Genomic DNA, 19,428 nt, shown 5'->3' with positions numbered 1-19,428 from the left:
TGTTGTTCTAAATGGAACCCAGGGATTGAACTCTGGTGGTCAGGCTTGGTAACAAGTGCCAGCCCCATATGCCAAATTATCTATCTGCTCATAATAGGTAACTCAAAAATTTTCCATTTTATGTAGGTCCATATTTCTACATGGCATGGCAGCCAAGCCATCAAGCCATAGGCCACACCTGAGATGGGTCACATAGCCCTGTAGACAGGCTGTCACTGCCCTAACAAAGAGTCAGGATGTTGTTTCTCCTTTCTTTGCAATTTGGAGGATGCCTGATAGAGATGCTGATACAAGCTTAAGTGACAGCTAGCATACAGAGCAGGCAGGAAGTTGTGGATGTGAGGAAAAGCCATTCACCTGGTTACCTAGGAGACAGAATGCAAATGTATTTCCCCTAAGTTAAGTTTTGGTATAAAGGCTGTTTTGGAGAATAAATGGAGGAAATTCTTCAGGATGTGAACTCAGGATATCAAGAGGGATCTCTGAGAATCTCCCTCCCGATGAAACCACGTGAGTCGTGTCTTTATTCCCGTCTCCTCCATGCCGGTCCAGAGAGAGATAGTTTACGTTGGGGTCTGGTCGAGAGAAATAATTGATGGTCCGGGCTAGCACCGGACCCCGACAATTTTACCACTTGACTGAACTGATACTGTAGAGACCAGTGTTTCAGTGAAGACACTTTCCATAGCAAACCTAAATCTTTTAAAGATTTTATTTGTATTTGTGTGTGTGTGTGCGCGCGTGTGTGCAGGTATGTGTACATGATACCAGTGCCTACCCAGAAGAGGTACTGGATTTCTGGAGCTGTAGTTTATGGGTAGTTGTGGCTGTCTGCTGTGGATGGTGCTAGGAACTGAACTGCAGTCCTCCTCTGGAAGAGCAGCAATGGTTTTACCCATGAATACATCTCTCCAGCTCACAATGAAATTCTTAAAAGATCTGAGTCCTAATATTGGAGAAGCACCAAGATACTGAAAAACTGACACTAGTGTCTTCAGTTCCCAGCCTGGCCTGACCTCCCTTGTGCATCATGAGCCCTCTGTCTTATGTGTGCCTTGGAAGGTCAGCAACAGTAGGAAAACAAGAGCAAAGCTCACCCTAGAATGAGAACCTCAGTTGCAGGAGCACCAGCAAGGCTCACATCTACAAGGGTGATGAAAGACTCTGGCCCCCAGAGGCCTGCCATCTCCAGGATTTAGGACAGGACACCAAACAGAACAGCCAACAGGGACTTGCAAGAGCTTGTTCTATCTATGGCAACAATGGTGTTTCACACAAACATAACCCTCTTTTGCCTAAGGCTGGGTAAGCCCAGTCCCCTGCCTGCAGCTTAGCTGTTAAAGGCAGTAGATGAGCCCCAGACGGCTGCTTAACTTTGCAATCAAAGTTAATTCTGGTATTTGCATGAACTACTGTCTTCCATTTCTGGTGGACTTTGGTTTTGCTGGGTCCACATTTTTGCAAGATCCAAATTGTGCCAACCTGCCCCCATAATTTTCAGTCAAATATAAACACACACTATTCGTTTTGTGTTTTTCCACTAAATTCAATTTCTTCAAGTTAATTTGGACTTTTAAGGCTACCAGTATTACCTGATTTTTCACATAAGTGTTTAAACATTTTAGTTAAAAAGGACCTATCCGTAGTTATAACCATTCTCAGGGTTCTTTTTTTTTTTTTTCTTCAACCTATGACTTGGGTAAAAGACAAATACTCTTGTTTACCTTTAGAAACAACAAGCAAAGCCTAGGAGTGGGCAAATACGAATTTGCTTCATTTAAAAAACAGACTCGCCGGGTGGTGGCACACGCCTTTAATCCCAGCACTCGGGGGGCAGAGGCAGGCGGATCTCTGTGAGTTCGAGACCAGCCTGGTCTACAAGCGCTAGCTCCAGGACAGGCTCTAAAGCTGCAGAGAACCCCTGTCTCGAAAAACCAAAAAAAAAAAAAAAAAAAAAAAAAAAAAAAAAAATACCATGTTTCATGGCACTGCTGACTCTTTTTGGATCAGAAATCCTTGCTCTGTGAACATGACAGTGCTATGACTCATTCTTACCTTCATTTTGGGTTTTGTCCTAAATTTACTAAGATTTCTCTGAAAAGATGTTTTCCTCAGTTCTTAATGCTTCCCCTGCTTTTATGACACCGAGGTCAAGAAGAGTTAGTACAGTGTTAACTTTTTGCAGTACCTTCCCAAACAACTCAAGTGAACATTTCTAAGACTGTGACACAAAGACTCGAGGGGCTGATGTATTACAGAAGGGGATGGCATCCTGGACTGCCACTCGAATCTGGACAACCTTTGTAGAAGTGTTTGCTTTTAGCGGTGAAGTTACCAGAAGAGCAGGTCACCACAGGCCTGTGGCTTGTTCTACCTCCTGCTGACCTTAGTCTGTGAAGGGTGCTTGGTGTGAGGTTTAGCTTAACAAAGGCTTTCAAAGGAAGTGTGCAGGCCTCATGGTGAGGTGCTCAGCAGGTCCGGACAACACTGTAATTGTCTCTTGTCTCTGCAGACTTGAAAACACAACTGTGGTCAATGGGTTCATTTTGGTTACCGTGACTGACAGGAAACAGACCATTACACTTAACTAAAGACTGGGATGGGGGTAAACAAACTGTTGTGGAGTCTCAATGTTTGCTCTTTGGACTTCTACACACTATTAAAAATTGAGGAACCCCGTAGTCAGACTGATGACTATCTTGAATATCACCATAGAACCTTCCTCAGGCGACGAATTGAGATAGAAACAGAGACCCACATCGAAGCACTGGACTGAGCTCCCAAGGTCCAGTTGAAGAGCAGAAGAAGAGAGACTATGAGCAAGCAAGTCAGCACCACGAGGGGTTGGTCCACCCATTGAGACAGTGTGCCTGAGCTAATGGGAGCTAACCAAAGCCAGCTGGATTGGGACTGAAAGAGCATGGGATCAAACTGGATCCTCTGAATGTGGCTGACAATTGGGGAAGACTGAGAAGCCAATGATAATGGCACTGGGATTTGTCTCTACTGCACATACTGGCTTTTTAGGATCCTATTCTATTTGGATCCATACCTTCCTAAATCTGGATGGAGGGGGGAGGGCCCTGAACTTCCCACAGGGCAGGATACTCTGTCCTCTCTAAGGACTGAAGGGGGAGGGGAGGAGGGTGAGTGGGGAAGCAGGAGGGAAGTGGGAGGAGGAGAGGAAGTGGGAAATTTTGATTGGTGCTATTTACAAAGTAATAAAAAATAAAAAAAATAAAAAAATGAGGGACTCCAAGGGGGTTATAGTTGTATCCATTGATACCTTGGGGAAGGAAACGTAAGAAAAACAAGATAAAAAATAACCACAAGTTCCATTACATGTCACAAATATTATGATCGATTCTGCAATAAAATGAAGACTGAAAAATTTTAAGAGTATTTAACCAGTGCTCTGTAAGGGGGACAAGAAACTTAGACATATGCTATTGTCAGAGGAATGAGATATCTCTGCATGTTAGCAATGGAGTGTGGCGACCAAGGACTGCGGCCCATATTTCGAAAACTGCTTACCAAGAATATTTTTTTGGTATCCAGGAATATTTCTTTTTTTCAGAGACAGGGTGTCTCACTGGTTGGCCTGGAACTCGCTCTGTAGACCAGGCTGGCCTAGGACTCCTGAAAATCCGACTGCCTCGGCCTCCAGCACTGTGATAAACCACGCCTCGCTTCCAGGAATGTTTCTTGAATAAGGCAGTTCGCGTTCTGAGCCGGTCCTGGCTAACCGGCTGCAGGGTGGGGGCAGCGCCTTCCAGAATACTGAGGCCTAAGGGTTCCATTTTCAAGTCACACGCAGGGGGTAAGCAGTAGGCGGGGAAAGAGAGGGGTCAGCCCGGCAACAACGGTCCGGTTTCCTGCTCATCCCGGTTGGCAGCAGGCGGCCGTTGCCGCCTCCACCGCAGCAGAGGCCTGCCAGGCGGAGCCTTCCGAGCGGCTGCGCACAGGCCGTCGCGCGCAGGCGCGGCTCACGCAACCCCGGCCCCCGGAACGGTAAACAGTAGCGTCACGTGACGCGGCCCCGCTCTTGCTCCCGCGCCGCCGCCGCCGTCGTCGCACGCCGATGGCTGCGGGCTCTCGCGGCGCCTCACTGGTTCCACGAGGCGAGCGACCCCCGGGCTCAGGGAGGCAGCGACTGCAGCTCGGACGGGGAGGGCGGCACGCAGGCCAGCCGTAGTGTCGTCACCGCGGCGGCGCGGGCTCTGGAGCCCCGAGCCGAGGCAGCAACGCCGACGCCCTGCGCGCACCCCCTCCGCGGCCCCCTCCTCCGCGGCCCCGCGGCCTCCATCTTCCTCTGGCTGCCGGTGGCAGCGCTCGTCTGCGGAGCTGGTGAGTGGCGGCGCCGGCCGCGACGGGCACTCGGTGGCCTCCTTTCCCCACGCGGGCGGCCCGCGTCCTTCATCCCTCGCGCAGGGGCCGCCCTCTCCTACCCTGGCCGTCCGGCCTCCGGGGTCTCCCCGGTTCGCCCCGCCCCGGCCTGCCCTACCGTTTGGCCCGCGGGCTCGGAGCAGAGGTGGCGGCGCGGCCTCTGCGCGACCGCCGAGCCTCGGCCCTCGCCGGCGAGCGTACCCGGTCTCCGCCGCCGCCGCGCGGGCAGGCGTCGTGGGCCAGGCCGGGTTCGAAGGCCCCGGGCCTGGCACTTCGGACTCCGCCGGCTCGCGGAGCCGGGCCGCACCAAGGCCGATCCCTACTCCCGCATCGGGGGAGCCAGGCGCTGCGGACCTTGGGGGAACGCGCGCTTTTGTGCTGGGGACCCAGACATTGGACTCCTTTCGCCTAGTTTGAAATGGGAATCCTAGAGTCCTGCCTGCCGACAGGACGTGTAATTTAATGAACCACTAGTCGATAAGTACGTGTTAATGGTGCTAAATAACTGATCATCTGACACGGGGCGGGGGTTGGGGACCCAGGGAGAGGGGAGAGAGTGTTGTAGCACCTTCCAGCCCGGGGCGCTTTCCTTAGATGGCCCTTACCTCAAACGCCCCTTCTTGTCTTTGGGTAGCAAAATGCCTTTTCCTAGTCGTTATAGTTCGAATGTGTGTTTATTATTGCTAGTCAGTAATCATTAGCAGAGCGTGAGTGTTATTTGAGGGAAGTGGCAACAATGCTTTGATGTCTACCTGATGTTCATTCTTCGTACAGATCTTTTAAACAAGGATCGAACAATCGAGACCTTTCTCCCATTATGAATTTTGATTATTTTACGACGAGATTTTTAAATTGATCACAGCAGATTATATTGCTGCACTTAGTATTCGGGTTCAAACTTTGTCAAGTGTTTTCAGTTTGCAGACCCACATCTCAGTTCCTACGTTTCTTAAAATTCTTAATGAAGTGTTGGTATTTGGAAGATGTGGATGGTGTGTGTTATAAAAGAGATAGTTGAAAGAAGTAAGTGTTCTGTTGTAGCATCTTTATGTTTTTTGTTTATAGTGCCATTCCAGAGCACAGATGTTGAGAGAAAAATCAATCCTCCTTAGCATGCTGTACTTAGGTCCCTCCTCCCTTCCCACTGTTCTCTTTGCCGGTCATTTGTGTTCACAATGATTCTTCTTTTCATCATCATTACCATTATCACTTTTTTTTTTAAAAAAAAAAAAAACGAATACTCTGTTTTTCAGTTAGTATCAATGTAAACAGGACGTTGAGCAGTCATTCTAGCTCCGATGAAGCCACACATTCAGATAATTCTTTAGCAGCAGAAAGACTTGTTGAGAGGTGAAATGGGCTATTTTAAAAAGAGTTAAGACCGGAGATGTTAAGCTTTATTTTATAGTTGTACGAGTGATGTGTCAAGATGATAAATGACTCAGTGGTGGGACCGACGTTTTCTCCTGGCCCTTTTACACTTTATAGATGTTTCTTGAAGAGCACGAGTGGTGTAATTGCTTACTGTGCTCTTGCATCCGAGTGGCAGAACAGTGGGTTTATCCTTTGCACCGAATTAGTTTATATGTCTGTATAGGTTTCTTGAGTACTTAATGCTGAATATTCTCATGCTGTAAGAGAAAAATGATGTATAAATGTAGGTAGGAACTAGGTTAGGTTAAGTTAATAATTTTGGGATAGGGAAATTGAAACTTTTAATCGTTTTTAAAGCCACATCATTAAGATTTAACGTAGTCTGGGAATCAGCTAAGGAAAGTTTGATAGCCTTTGATTGCTTTTTGGTAAAAGGTGGAAGGCAGCAAGTGACAGTTTGAAATATAATTATCTTAAGAGTTTGAGATTTTGGAGACTTACTCATACACATAGGCATTCACAAAGAGACATGGACAGCCAACTCTCAGCCATACACATAGAGACATAGGCATTGGATTGGTGTCATAAAGTGGGAAAGCACTACTTTGGAGAGCTCTGCTGTGATTCTTTATGGTCCCTCAGTCTTGGGGTGAAAGTGAACTTGCAAATAAGTAAATATACAAGGAAAGGGAATGGAGAAACAGAAGGCCAGGTTTTCAGGCAGGAATATAACAACTCACACTCCAGCAGATGTGCCCACACAGGCTGCGCATGGCTGAGGACCGCTGCAAATGTGGTTCAGCATAGACAGAAACTTCAAAATACTTGAGGCGTTTGTTTAATATGGGCCTGCTTAGAAAAGCTGCTCTACGAAAACCAGTACTACAGTTTTTATGTTTCAGGTGTCTAAATAGGTAATAGCCCCAGCTGTCCTGGAACTCACCCTGTAGCAGACTGTTCTTGAACACACAGAAATCTGCCTGTCTCTTAGAATAAAGGTGTGCACCACCACTGCATGGCACATTTTGCTTTCTTGAAAGTACACTTTTGAAGAAAGTCCAGATTGAGCTTCGTTATTTCCCTTAAAGTAATTTTTGTATTTCAGTTCTTTTCCTAGAGTCCCTTTTCTAATGTACATAATCACTTCAGTTTCAAGAGCTTGAACTTCTTAGAGTGCTAAATATGTTCATTCACCTGCTTTTCAAGATTTTTTTTTATTTACAAATGGCTGCTAGCTTTTTTTTTTTTTTTTTTTTTTTTAAATTGGAACATAATGTCTTGGGCTTAGTACCCTGCCCCCTCCATGTGCCTTTGTATATCCTCAAAGAAATCCTGAGAAAACCATTAGAAATGTAAGAGAGCTTAATTTTTTTAACTACAATAATGACTTGTAAGCTATTAAAAACTTAGGGTGCTGTTACAATTTTGAGAACAAGAAAGAAAAATACTCTTTAATTGTTGCTGTTTGATTACATAGGGGATCCCAGAGCATTGGTTCCCTAAACGTATCTGAAACCAAGGTACTCTGAGAGAATGGAGTTTTGACTGAAAAAAATTTAAAGATATTAGATCAGAAATCAGTGTATTAAAATGTAGAAGGGAATTCAGGTGTTAGGAAATCACTGTATGAATTGCCAAGTGTCATTCATTATGTGTTTAATTTTAGACTGTTCTTTGTCAGAGATAATTATTATTCAAAGCAGAGTCTCACTGCCTAGACTTTGCTGACCTGAAGAGTGATGGGCCCTGAACTCACATAGTCTATGTTGGGGTTAAAGGTGGGCACTTCCACACCTGGCTCAAGACTTAATTTTTTTTTACCATTTACACAGTGAAGAATGGCTCTAAGAAAGTAGTTGAGACTTGAATATTATCCAGAAGTTTTAATCTGTTGGTATAATCTTAAGTATATCGGACGGTTTTGAATGGCATGGTAGGTGATAAAGGATAAACATAATACTGTAATTCACAGTTTGTGTGAGGTGAACATGTGAAGCAAAACAGTAGGCTCTGAAGTACATTGCCAAGTCTTTAGCTGGTGAGTTTACTTTTCCTCGAAATGACATGTTCATCTACATCGAGGAAAGCCATTTTATTTTTTGTGTGAATCATGTGGCTAAGTACATATTCTCTGCTTTATTTTGAAAAACTGAGATACTTGTTCAACATTTTTACAAATTTTATTGTTGTGAGTTAAAGTTATAAAAATACTGTATTAGTAAGTACAGTGCATAAAATAAAGTTTAGAAATGCTAGTTCAGAAATCACACTGCGGGTATTGTGAGACCTTTTGAAAATTAATTATTTACTTTAATTTAGTTTTAAATTGCTCTTCTGTAGAGGAGAAACAATAATTGTACCTGCTTTACAAGGTCTGATGTTCAGTAAGTGTGAAGTATATGTTGTTTGACTGTTAGTGCCATGCTATAATGATGTTTCAGTGGTTAATTCAAAATTCAGCATTTTAATGCTACTTAAAATACAAAATGATTAAATTTTGAAATAATTTTTTTTTCTTTTACCACCTTTGGCATTTGCAGATTCAGCTTCTACCTGCTAGTTCTTTTTTGAAGTTCATAGATCTGCTTGAGCCTTTGGTGTCATTGTAGGCAGGGTACCAGGTTTTTCTTTTTATTGGATAAATTCACAAAGACTTTAATGGCCTTTATCTTCATTTATGAGATTTTACTGGTAGATTCTAACTCATGAAACTAGAACAGAATTTGAAGTGTATGGACAGTCACTTGTAGGATGGTACCTGTTTCATAATTTTCCTTGATTGTCCTAGAAGGATAACCTAGGATTCATCTACAGTTTTATGAATTTCTAAAATAAAGTTGTATGGGTGTTATATCTGTCTATATGTATGTCTACACATGTGTGCCTGGTTCCTCAGATCACCTGGGACTTGAGTTATACTTCTCAGTATTTTCAAACCTGGGTCCTCTGGAAGAGCAGCTGGTACTCTTAACCACTGGACTATCTTTTTTTTAAAATATTTTTTTATTATGTATACAATATTCTGTCTGCGTGTATGCCTGCAGGCCAGAAGAGGGCACCAGACCCCATTACAGATGGTTGTGAGCCACCATGTGGTTGCTGGGAATTGAACTCAGGATATTTGTAAGAGCAGGCAGTGCTCTTAACCTCTCTGAGCCATCTCTCCAGCCCCCCTGGACTATCTTTCTAGTCCTTACCTATAATGTTTTTTATACCAGTCCTTAAGAAATCACCTTGCTGTCATTCAAGTGAGCTTATGTGTTCTGCTTCATATGCTGAACAAGAGGTGTAACTTGTAAGCTGTAGCACCTTTCTTAGAAATTGTTAGCAATAGTAGAGTAAGTAGTACCTGCTTAAAAGTACGGTTGTCAGAATTAAATGGCATAATAATAATAATGAGCTGTGTACTACAGTGTCCTGATTAGTAAATATTAAATGAATTTAATTTTACAAATTAAATTTTATCTGGGTTCAGCTTTATGCTCCACTGCTTACTCTATCAGTTTGATCTTTGCTTATTAATTTTTAAAAATTGGGTTTATAATATAGAGTTGTTTCATTAAATGAATATGTATAAAGGAACATTTCTTGGCCCATACTGTTGCCCCCCAATGTAATGTGGATTGTTTGAATGTATTATAATGTGTTTACTAGATACTTGTGGTACCCTTTGTAACTGTTTTGACAGTAAAGGCATCTAAGCATAGCCAGATCTTTGGACTGGTATAATTGCCTCTAATTAAGAATAATGTGGTTCTGATGACCCACACCTGGAACCCCAGTATTGGAAGGCAGAGGTAGGATGATTAAGTTAGGGCAGCCTGGGCTACAGGTGTCTTTGTCTCATCCTCAGTGGGTGGGCAAGTTGTGTGGTTTCTGTGCAGCTTGACATTAAGTTAGAATACATTAAGTTTTTTGTTTTACTGTTAGTAGCAGCAGTACTTTTTAATTTTTATTTTTTTAGCAGTACTTTTTTACTGCAGCTGCCTGTTAGAAATTTGTTTTTGCTAAGTATACCTGATCAAATTTCTTGATTTAAAGCTCAAATTAAGTTTAATTAGTTTAATTTAAAATTTAAACTATTATGTCTATGCTGGAAAGCATCAAGTATGGTCCCTTTCTAGGGCTTTGCTTTTCTTCTAGGTCTTTGCCTGAATTTCTCTTACACATAGTTCTCTTTAGGTTTTCACTAACATGTTATCCTAGTAGTAAGAACTTCACTAGCATATATAAGATGTTCCCTTCCAGTTACTATTACCTTATTTAAAATTTCATGGCTGTTATTCCCTTGTGTTTTAGTTACTTTTCTATTGCTATGACAAAACACCTTGATTAAGACAACTTTTAAAAGAAAGCATGTGAGCCGGGCGGTGGTGGCGCACGCCTTTAATCCCAGCACTCGGGAGGCAGAAGCAGGCGGATCTCTGTGAGTTTGCGGCCAGCCTGGTCTACAAGAGCTAGTTCCAGGACAGGCTCCAAAGCTACCGAGAAACCCTGTCTCGAAAAATCAAAAAAAAAAAAGAAAGCATGTGATTGGCTTTATGAGCCCATGATGGCAGAAAAAAGGCTTGGCTGCAGGAACACCTGACATCTGACATCTTGACACAAAAGCAGTAAGGGGACAGAAAGGAAGTAGGCAACTGGGAATGGGTGAGCCTTTGAAACCTCAAAACCCACCCACCCCCAGTGATAACCCCTTTCCACAAAGCCACACATAATCTTTCCCAAACCAATCAGTAACTGAGGACCAAGTATTCGGATGAGCTAGTGGGGGCCCGTCTCACTTAGACATCATGGATATTTTTTGTTTCTTCATGTTACCTGTTACATATGTCCATGCACATGTGTAGACTACATGAGGCAGCTAAAGCTCATTATATAATCCCCCAGTCTTTTCAGCCTTTTTTTTTCTTTAATGATGGGAGGTCTCTTGTCCCAGGTTGTCTCAGAGCTAGATATTTAGTCAAAACTAACCTTGATCCCCTTCCTCTTTAGTGCTTGAATTACAACTCTTTACCCATGTATTGCTCTCCTAGCTGTGATACTGGTGCAATTATTTATTTAGGCTTTGAAAAAAGTAATATTTGATAAGAATATATTTTATGTAGGTTTGCATTAGAGATTTTTGTTTGAGACTTTTTTTTTTTTAAATGTATATAGTATTGGGATAGAAATCTACTGCTGACCTGTATCTCTGGGTGACAGTCTCACTGAGTTGCCTGGGTTGGCCTTGAACAGAAATGTTCTCTGAAGCCCAGGCAGCCTTTGAATTTATGATTATCCTGTGCCTGTCTGCCTGCCTACCAGAGTAGGTAAGATTATAAGCATCTGCCACCAGACCCAGCTAAAAGTGAGACATTTAAAATCTAAGCTTAGAGTCAATTTTTTAAACTAATTTTTATTGCACTTTGTAATTTTCCCCATTCAGTTTATACCTGAATCAGAATAGCATATTTTGGTTTTATTTACTGTAACCTAAAATTTAACTACAGTTTAATTTTTAAAATTAATTATTTTAAAATTGGAAAAATTTTTGGGTATTTAATTTTACGTACACTATTAAATTTAATTATGAGATTAAATTTTACTTACAGCATTAATATTTATAGTTTTAATTATGTTTTGAGTCTTTATAAATGGTTTAATAGAACAGAACACTACTGTTCATAATCAGCACTGTTTTCCTTCTCTTGGTCCACCCTCTGAACCTTTAGAACTCAGGTCACATATCTCCCTACCTCCCAAGTTCCCATTTCTGATCCTATTAGCAGCCTCAAATATTAATAGTGTATTGATATTATTGTATTTGTATGTCTGTAATCTGTCTTGGATTATGAATTTCTTAAATTTGAGACCGTAGTAGCTTTCCCTTTGTAGTAGATGTTTAGTAAATCTGAATGGATGAATGAATGAATAAATGGTTTGAACTAATATCCAATTCTGTGACAACTATGTGTATTATATTGTTTGTAAATAAGTGTGACTAAAATCCCAGAAAATTTTCAGATTTTAACATGTGTAAATTATAAGATTTAATTGTATGTATTCCATGAGCCATTTTAAATAGACACTAGAGTGTATTTTACTTAAAATACCAAATGTAAGGAAGTACTTAAATAAAACTTGGAGACAGAGATTTGTTTATATCAAGCAGCTATATAATTAACAGAGACTGAAAATACCTTTTTAATTAGACCTGCTTGTCTTTGTGTTCTATATTACTTGGTATCCCCAATGTTCTCTTTCTTTTGAACACTGTCTTATTTTGGAATACTTTAGATTTATAGAAAATCCGAAAGGCAGGATAAGTGTTCCTACATACCCTGTGTATATCTTCAATCCATTTCCCCTTATTACTGACCTCTGATGTAATGTTAGTGCTTCTGTCAGAGTAAACAGAATATTATTAACTGAAGTTAATACTATACTCAGATTTTACCAGCTTTCCAGAAATGTACCTTTTCTGTTCTGTTGTCAATCCACATTTTACTTAGATTAATGTGTCTATTTTAAGTCAGTTAGTATTTCTGTAATTTACTAATGATTGTTTTACTACTTAACATGGATTATTTTTTTAAGGTGCATTTTAAATTTTATGTCAGTGTTTGACTGGTTATGGAGATCCCCGTCTTCCTGGAGCTGCAGGACTGGGTACTGGGAACCCGTTTTCATCTCTTGTAAGAGCAGCACACGCTTTTAGCCAAGAGCCATCTCTTTCCCATAAAATAGGTTCCCAGAGTATTAGTGTTGTGATATGTCCTGTGAAAATTGTTCTTTTGGATCCATAAATATGGGGATCTTTTTGCTTTTTGTCTTAAAAGATTTTTATTCTTACTGGCCTGTCAAGGTTTCTCATGCAGTGGTAGCTGCATAGTAAATGTTTGACGACTTAAAGAAGAAAATATTGTTAAAGAAATGCAACCTTATTATACCCAGTCTTTCTCAGCTTTTGATCATAGAATCTTTTTTCCTTCATAATGCTTTCTAAATCCAGGGAAACACGAAGTCACACCATTTGGATTAAAGAGCCATATTGGAAAGTTTACCTATTTTAAAGAGTTCAGTCAGTATGCTTAATTGCATACCCCTCCCCTCCCCTCCCCTCCCCCCCCTCCCTGTCCTTTCCTCCTTTCTTCCTTATTTTTTCTTCTTATTTTTTCTTTCCTCTTTCCTTTCATTTCCTCTTTTTCCCCTTTCCTTTCTGTTCCTTCCCCCTTCCTTCCCCTTCCCTTTCCCCTTCCCTTCCCTTTTCTCCCCTCCACTCCCCCCTTCCCCATCCTTTCCCCCTTTCTTCCTTATTTCCTTTCTTTTCTTCCTCTCTCCCTTCCTCTCCCCTTCCTTCCTTCCTTCCTTCCTTCCTTCCTTCCTTCCTTCCTTCCTTCCTTCCTTCCTTCTTAATTGCTCATTTTTGGCAAGGGAAAATAAGTTGAGACAGGGTCTTATTGGCCCAGGCTGACTTCAAGCTCCTCTTTCTGTAAGCCAAGGCTGACCTTGAACTCATGGTCATCTTCCATTTGAAGAGTGATGGGATATTTCTGAAACTATTGCAATAATTAAGATTAGTAATTAATAATTAAGACATCCCGCCATTCCTTATAGTTTTCCTTTATTCTTCAGAGTCATCTTCCTTGTCTTTATCCCCTGGCAATCACTAATTTGCTGGGAAATTGTTTTTCAATAGCCTTCAGTGAGCCAAGTCTTTCCAGGTCTTAAGCTCACAGTATTAAGGGTGAATAGGTATTAGGCATTGACTATGGAACTGGTTAACTTTGAGGAAGACCTTTAAATTATTTAAATGTATTTTCCTTGTAAAGCAAGCATATTATCTGATCCTGTTTATCCTCGAGGATTAAGTTATACACATTTGGATAAAATGCTCACCAAAGTATTGCATATAATATCTGGACATTTTAGATCCAGTAGTTTTATATGGGAACTCCATACTGCCTCCCTTTTTTACGATAGTATCTTAGCATGTGGCCCAGACTGGCCTCAAGCTCCTGATCCTCATGAATTCTGGGATTATAGGTGTGCAGCGCCACACCTAGCTTTCCTTCTCATTTTTAAGGAGAAAGAGCTTAAGCCTGGTTAAGAAAGTTTTGTTAGATCTGAAGTTACTGTAAAATTTTGAAAATACAGAGTACAAGATATTCTAGGCAATCAGTGCTTTTTTTTTAACTAGTTCACTTTTTACCTAAAACCATTCATAAAAATAATTTAGTCTTTGATAATTACTGCATCTTGAACGCATGAAATATCTTTTGCTTAATGCTAGTGGTGTGTACAGTTCAAGTAGACAAATTCAACATCTGTGTAAACCATACATAACTCACTAAAATAAATCTACATATGTGATGTGATTGTTTTCTTGTTCTTTATCTTGTTTTCTCCTAAAAGAAGACCCTCGGAGAATGTGTGTATATGTGCACAACTTTGTATGCATGTGCAGACTTGTCATTTGTTGGGTGTAGTTAATAGTTTCTTTGATTCTACAGGGAAAAAAACAAACCTTGTTTCGCTTTGTTATATGTGAATAATTTAAATGCTTTGTAAATAAAACAAGGCTATCTGTGGTTTCTAGTAGTTATGGGACCATAATTTAAATAAATGAATTTTAGCTCTTTTATGTGGACTTACTGTAAAAGCATTGTTTGATTATTTTTATGAAAATGTTATGGTTAAAAACATACAGTTTTATGGTTTAAACCATGTAATTCTTTCAGATATGTCAAATTAATGAGCTATATAATTATTTTTTCTAAAATAATGAATTGAGTAAACATTTGGTAGGGTTTCTGGTAAAATAATATTCTACATGCATGAAGAAAGGTCATTCAATAAAGATTTGTTCCACATTTCCAAATGTTTATTCTAAAAAATAGTGAAGGTTTTTTTTTTTAAAAAAGAAAACAGATTCAGAAGTGTGTTCTTAGATTCAAAATTATTAAAATAATTTGGTATTAGGTGATTTTCAATTGATAGCTTTATTTCTTATGGTATTTTTTTTGTCTTTCTATAGGGTTGAAAGACACACAGAAGTCTTCATGGATATAGTTGATACATTTAATCATTTAATTCCTACTGAACACTTAGATGATGCCCTATTTCTAGGATCCAACCTGGAGAATGAAGTCTGTGAGGATTTTAGTACAAGTCAAAATGTCTTAGAGGACTCGCTGAAGAACATGCTCAGCGATAAGGATCCTATGCTAGGATCTGCAAGTAACCAGTTCTGTTTGCCTGTTTTGGATAGCAATGATCCCAATTTCCAGATGCCTTGTTCAACAGGTAATTCTTACTTTTTTTTTAAGTCTGCAATTTAAAATAAAGACTTTTCAGCAGCATCCTTTTTTCCTTTTCTTTTTTAAACATGAGCGTAGTGAATTTAGGGTTCTTTTCTTTACATGTAGAGTCTCTTCCAGGCATCAAAATTAGAGAGTTTCAGCTAGGCTTTCTTCCATGCAGTGTATAGAGTTGTTTTCAAGGATATCATGGATCTAGGTAAAGTGACCGTGTAAATTGTCATATAAGATGGAATGTTTATAAGGATTAAAGGGGTTTCTGTTAATAATTACGTCCTCATAACTTGTGAAAATTGGAACTCATGCTAGAAATAGAGTTTGTCTGGCAGATGGGACACACTGTCACCTTTGGCCTGCTAGAGTCAGGGACAAGGACTGATTTGATATAAGCCTTCAGCTTACATAGTTTTCTTGGCTAGAATTACAGATACATTTTGTACATGTGTTTCAAAACTAGACAGAGAACTCTAGGTCTGTGCTGTCCTGTACAGTAACCACTAGCCATGCATAATTATTACCCCAAACTAACTTAGTTTTTGTTGAGATGTGCTATAAAATGTACATTAAATTTTAGATATTTGATATGAAAGATTACAAACTATTTCATTAACTTCTTGATTATGTGTTAAAGCAATATTTTGAAGACATTTGGTTAAATTATGAAAATTAATTTTGCCTAGTTTTTTACAGTTATTTTATGAATGTGGGTCTTAAGAAATGCCTCAAGCTGGCCTCTACCTCCTGGGCTCATGAAATCCTTTTGCCTGAGTGGAGGATTTCTGTTCCTGGCTTACTTTCTTTGTTGACATTTATTTATTTGTCCATCTATCTATTTGCTGAGATTGAACTCGGGGCCTTGCACATGCCATACAAATAACTTGCCACTAGTCAGATGTAAGCCTAGCCTGTTTTTATAAACAAATGGCTATTTGGACCTTTGAAATCACTCATGTGACTGGAACTGTTGGAAAGCACTTTTTCAGTATTTGTAGTTGAAGTAGCTGAAAGAGTAGTAAGGAGAACAACTTTCTGTTAGGCTAAAGTATTCTTGATGAGAAGTGGCTTATATAATGGTACATGCTTATAATCCCAGCACTTGGGAAACTGATGGAGGAGGATTTTTTTTTTAAGTTTATGGCCAACCTGGGCAACATATCAAGACCCTGTCTCAAAGTCAAGGAAAAAGGCTGGGGAACACCTGTTTCCCAGAGTATTTCCCAGACTTATGTGATGCTGATTTGTTTGCTAGTGACTTTAGATCTCTCTTCTCCTTTCAGTATTATTTATTATTTATTTTTAATATTTTTTGTCCAATATTTTAAATTTATATAGTAACTGAAGGTTTGGAATGTCTGGATTGCTGTTGACTCATACCATACTGCCTGAAGACCTCAACACTAGGACTCTGATTTCAATCACTCCTTATTACTGAAGTGTTTGAATTGCTGTTAATAGTGTATCTCTGAAATGATTCCTTTTGTGTGGTGTCACATAGGTCACTTTGTTATTTGTATTACCAAATGTTTGAAAACTTTAAAATTGTTTTCTGTATGTGTTGTGCAAGGTATTTTTTTTTTACATTTATGCCTGTGTTTGTGTGTAGTTGAATATATCTTTTTGTGAAGTGCTTTGGTAGCCTTTACTTGTCCTCACACTATTGGCTGGTTTAGTGCACATTCAGGAGAAACATTTCATACCTGTACACTTGTTGAAATTACTGATAATAAATCAGTCACCACTGATAATACTTTGGAGTTCTGGAATTAGCATGGTTAGCATCTTGCTTGACAGTTTTTACTTGTAAAATTCTGGTTCATTAGTAATCCTAATATTTCTACTGGATATTTAAAAAATCTTTTTAAAAGATAATTTCTGCTGATATAAAAGTTTTTAACTGATGTACAAAGACTTCCGTTTTGGTTAACATTTCTAGTTAAATATTTAAAATTCCGTTATTGAAATACTTTTGAGAATTATTTATTAATATTTATAATGATTCTGTTTTGAGTAGAAATGTTCTCATTAATTTGTTGGCTGTAATTATCTTAGGTATTTAGTAAATTATTGTATCCATATTTGTCTGGTATATGCACTTTTTAAGACATGCAAAATAATCTTTGGGACACTTACAGTAATGTTAAAGCTCCTGTTAATGATTGTTTAAATTTCATTATTTGCCAGTCAGTCAGGGGATTTGATTCATGCTTCTTTTTTCTTTTGAGATAGTTGGATTGGTCAAAAGCTCACTTATTTTCTAATGACTACAAAATGGGAGACATTTTTTAATTATGGAATAATACTATATTTAAGAGAGCTTCAAAGAAGAAATTTTATTGTAACTTTATTGTATACTTTGTGGAGTGTAATTTTTCCAGCTATTCATAAGTTACTTTGTTTTTTTGTTCTTGTTGTAAACATGATGTAGTTTCTAGCCAGACATTTGTACCTGGCTCCATAGGTTTTTACTCATGATTTTGACTGGAGGTAAACAGAGAAATGTTCCTGTCTGTATTTCTCAGGAAGACTGTATACCGTGGTTATTTTATAACTTTGGATTTTTTTTAGAGTTCTGTAAACTTAGCTCCACTCTACAGAACTCTGGGGTGTTTCTGTAGCTGTTTGCAGATTTCATTTTTTAGTGACACAGTTGGGTGGTTTGTATTATATTTTCATTGTTTATAGAAACCTCATGCCTGTAATCTCAGTATTTAAGAGGGTGAGGCAGGAGGATTGTCAAGAGTTGCAGTTCAGTTAAGGAAACCATACGACCCAGTCTCCTCAGAACCTTTGCTCACACTGCTTCCTTCTGAGCAGAGGAGAGTTGTGATTCATAGCGATTGTGAGGTTTCTTAGCAGTAGTATACTTCAGTACTGTTTTTGCCTGTTTCTTTTAAAAATTATTAATAATTATGCATCTTCATAGGTTAGTGTGATAATTCAGTACTTGTATGCACTGCATCTGCATGATGGTCCCTTTAAAGACTGACTTGTGTTGACAAGTTTCACAGCACTTTATTCCGTGTCACCATATTCCTTTGTATTCAGCATCATTTTTGTTTACTTTGTACATCTTTTCTGTTTTTTCTCTTTTAGAAATTTGTTTTAGAGTTTTTCTTTTTTGATTTGCACGGTCATATTTTTCTTGTCTGAAAATTTAATTGTGGAAGTTGTTAAGAACTCTTAATGTATTCTGTATATACCATTTTACAATGGCATTCTATTGTCATAGGGACAGAGTAGTTCTTCTCTGAATTTGTTTTTCTTTTCCAGTAGTAGTGTGAATATTCCCCAAATGTTGGATTATTTTGTTTTAGCTCTGTTGATGGTAAGTAGGATATTTAGTGATGTTTTACTGTGAAATAATTGTTAGCCAGGTAGTCCGCAGTTATTTGGGGAAATGCTAAATAGCAGATTGAGAAATATTTACTACTAAATAGTTTCTGTCCTGTTTTCTCTCCTTCAGTTTTAGGTTAAGGAAAGATTTTTTTATTTCCTTACAAGTCAGTGCTTGGGTATAGATAGGCCTTGTTAGGTAATGAAGTGGAGGGGGAAATCTGTTTCACTCAAAAGTTTAAACGTTAATCTTCTTTAAAAATAATACCTTATTGTTTAACTGAATATCTAGGTATCATATCCTAGATGTAAAATTAATCATCAAGACACCGAACTTGGCAAACATGTAACTTATTTCAAATTGCTACTTTGTATTTGTTTTGTCATGAAAGTCATTTCAGTCTTAAAAGTTTTGGGGCAGTGTTTGCAGAAGGAGCTTGCAGGCAGAGGTAGTTTATGAAAAAAGCTCCTAGTTCTTTTTTCACAGAGGATGTCTATGAAGGAATTTGATTTATTTATTATATATACACAGTATTCTCGATATTCTGTATGCATGTATGTCTGCAGGCCAGAAGAGGGCACCAGACCCCATTACAGATGGTTGTGAGCCACCATGTGGTTGCTAGGAATTGAACTCAGAACCTTTGGAAGAGCAGGCAATGCTTAAACCTATGAGCTATCTCTCCAGCCCCAAGGTTAATGCTTTCTTGTTAATGCACCAGATACTGTGTAGAGGTGGTTAACTGACCTTATTACATCTTCAGGACATCTTAAGAGCTGTACATAGTAACTGTACATAGTAACTGGCAGTTACATTGCTGTGGCTAAGTATTAGGACCAAGAAAAATTTGAGGAAGAAAAGACTTATTTTGGTTTAGAGATCTAGATTGTCAGTGTCTGTGATGGTAGGGAAGGCGTGGCCCAGTTGAGGGCCAACGTAGGAAGGTGGCTTATTATATGTCAGCTCTACACAGGAAGCAGAGAAGGAGAACAGGAAGCAGAGCTGAGATTTTAAACCCTCATAGCTCACCCC

At 39.3% G+C, this 19,428-nt stretch overlaps 1 protein-coding gene across 4 annotated transcripts in view; it reads left to right on the top strand.

Moving 5' to 3' along the window:
• Positions 1-4,051: 4,051 nt before the first annotated feature.
• Positions 4,052-19,428, top strand: part of Phf3 (PHD finger protein 3) — a 74,421-nt gene continuing 59,044 nt past the window's right edge. The window contains exons 1-2 of one of the 4 annotated variants that reach the window (XM_038342065.1): positions 4,052-4,347; positions 14,780-15,048. In XM_038342065.1, coding sequence (XP_038197993.1) covers positions 14,805-15,048 — 244 coding nt within the window. In that variant the 5' untranslated portion in view covers positions 4,052-4,347; positions 14,780-14,804. Of the gene's footprint in view, positions 4,348-14,779; positions 15,049-19,428 lie in introns of those variants that run through there. The other 3 variants (XM_038342066.1, XM_038342068.1, XM_038342067.1) reach the window with 3 other exon arrangements.

The sequence above is a fragment of the Arvicola amphibius genome, chromosome 9 (genome assembly GCF_903992535.2).
Source record: "Arvicola amphibius chromosome 9, mArvAmp1.2, whole genome shotgun sequence".
Classification (NCBI taxonomy): Eukaryota; Metazoa; Chordata; class Mammalia; order Rodentia; family Cricetidae; genus Arvicola; species Arvicola amphibius.
This window is presented reverse-complemented; position numbering and strand designations above follow the sequence as displayed.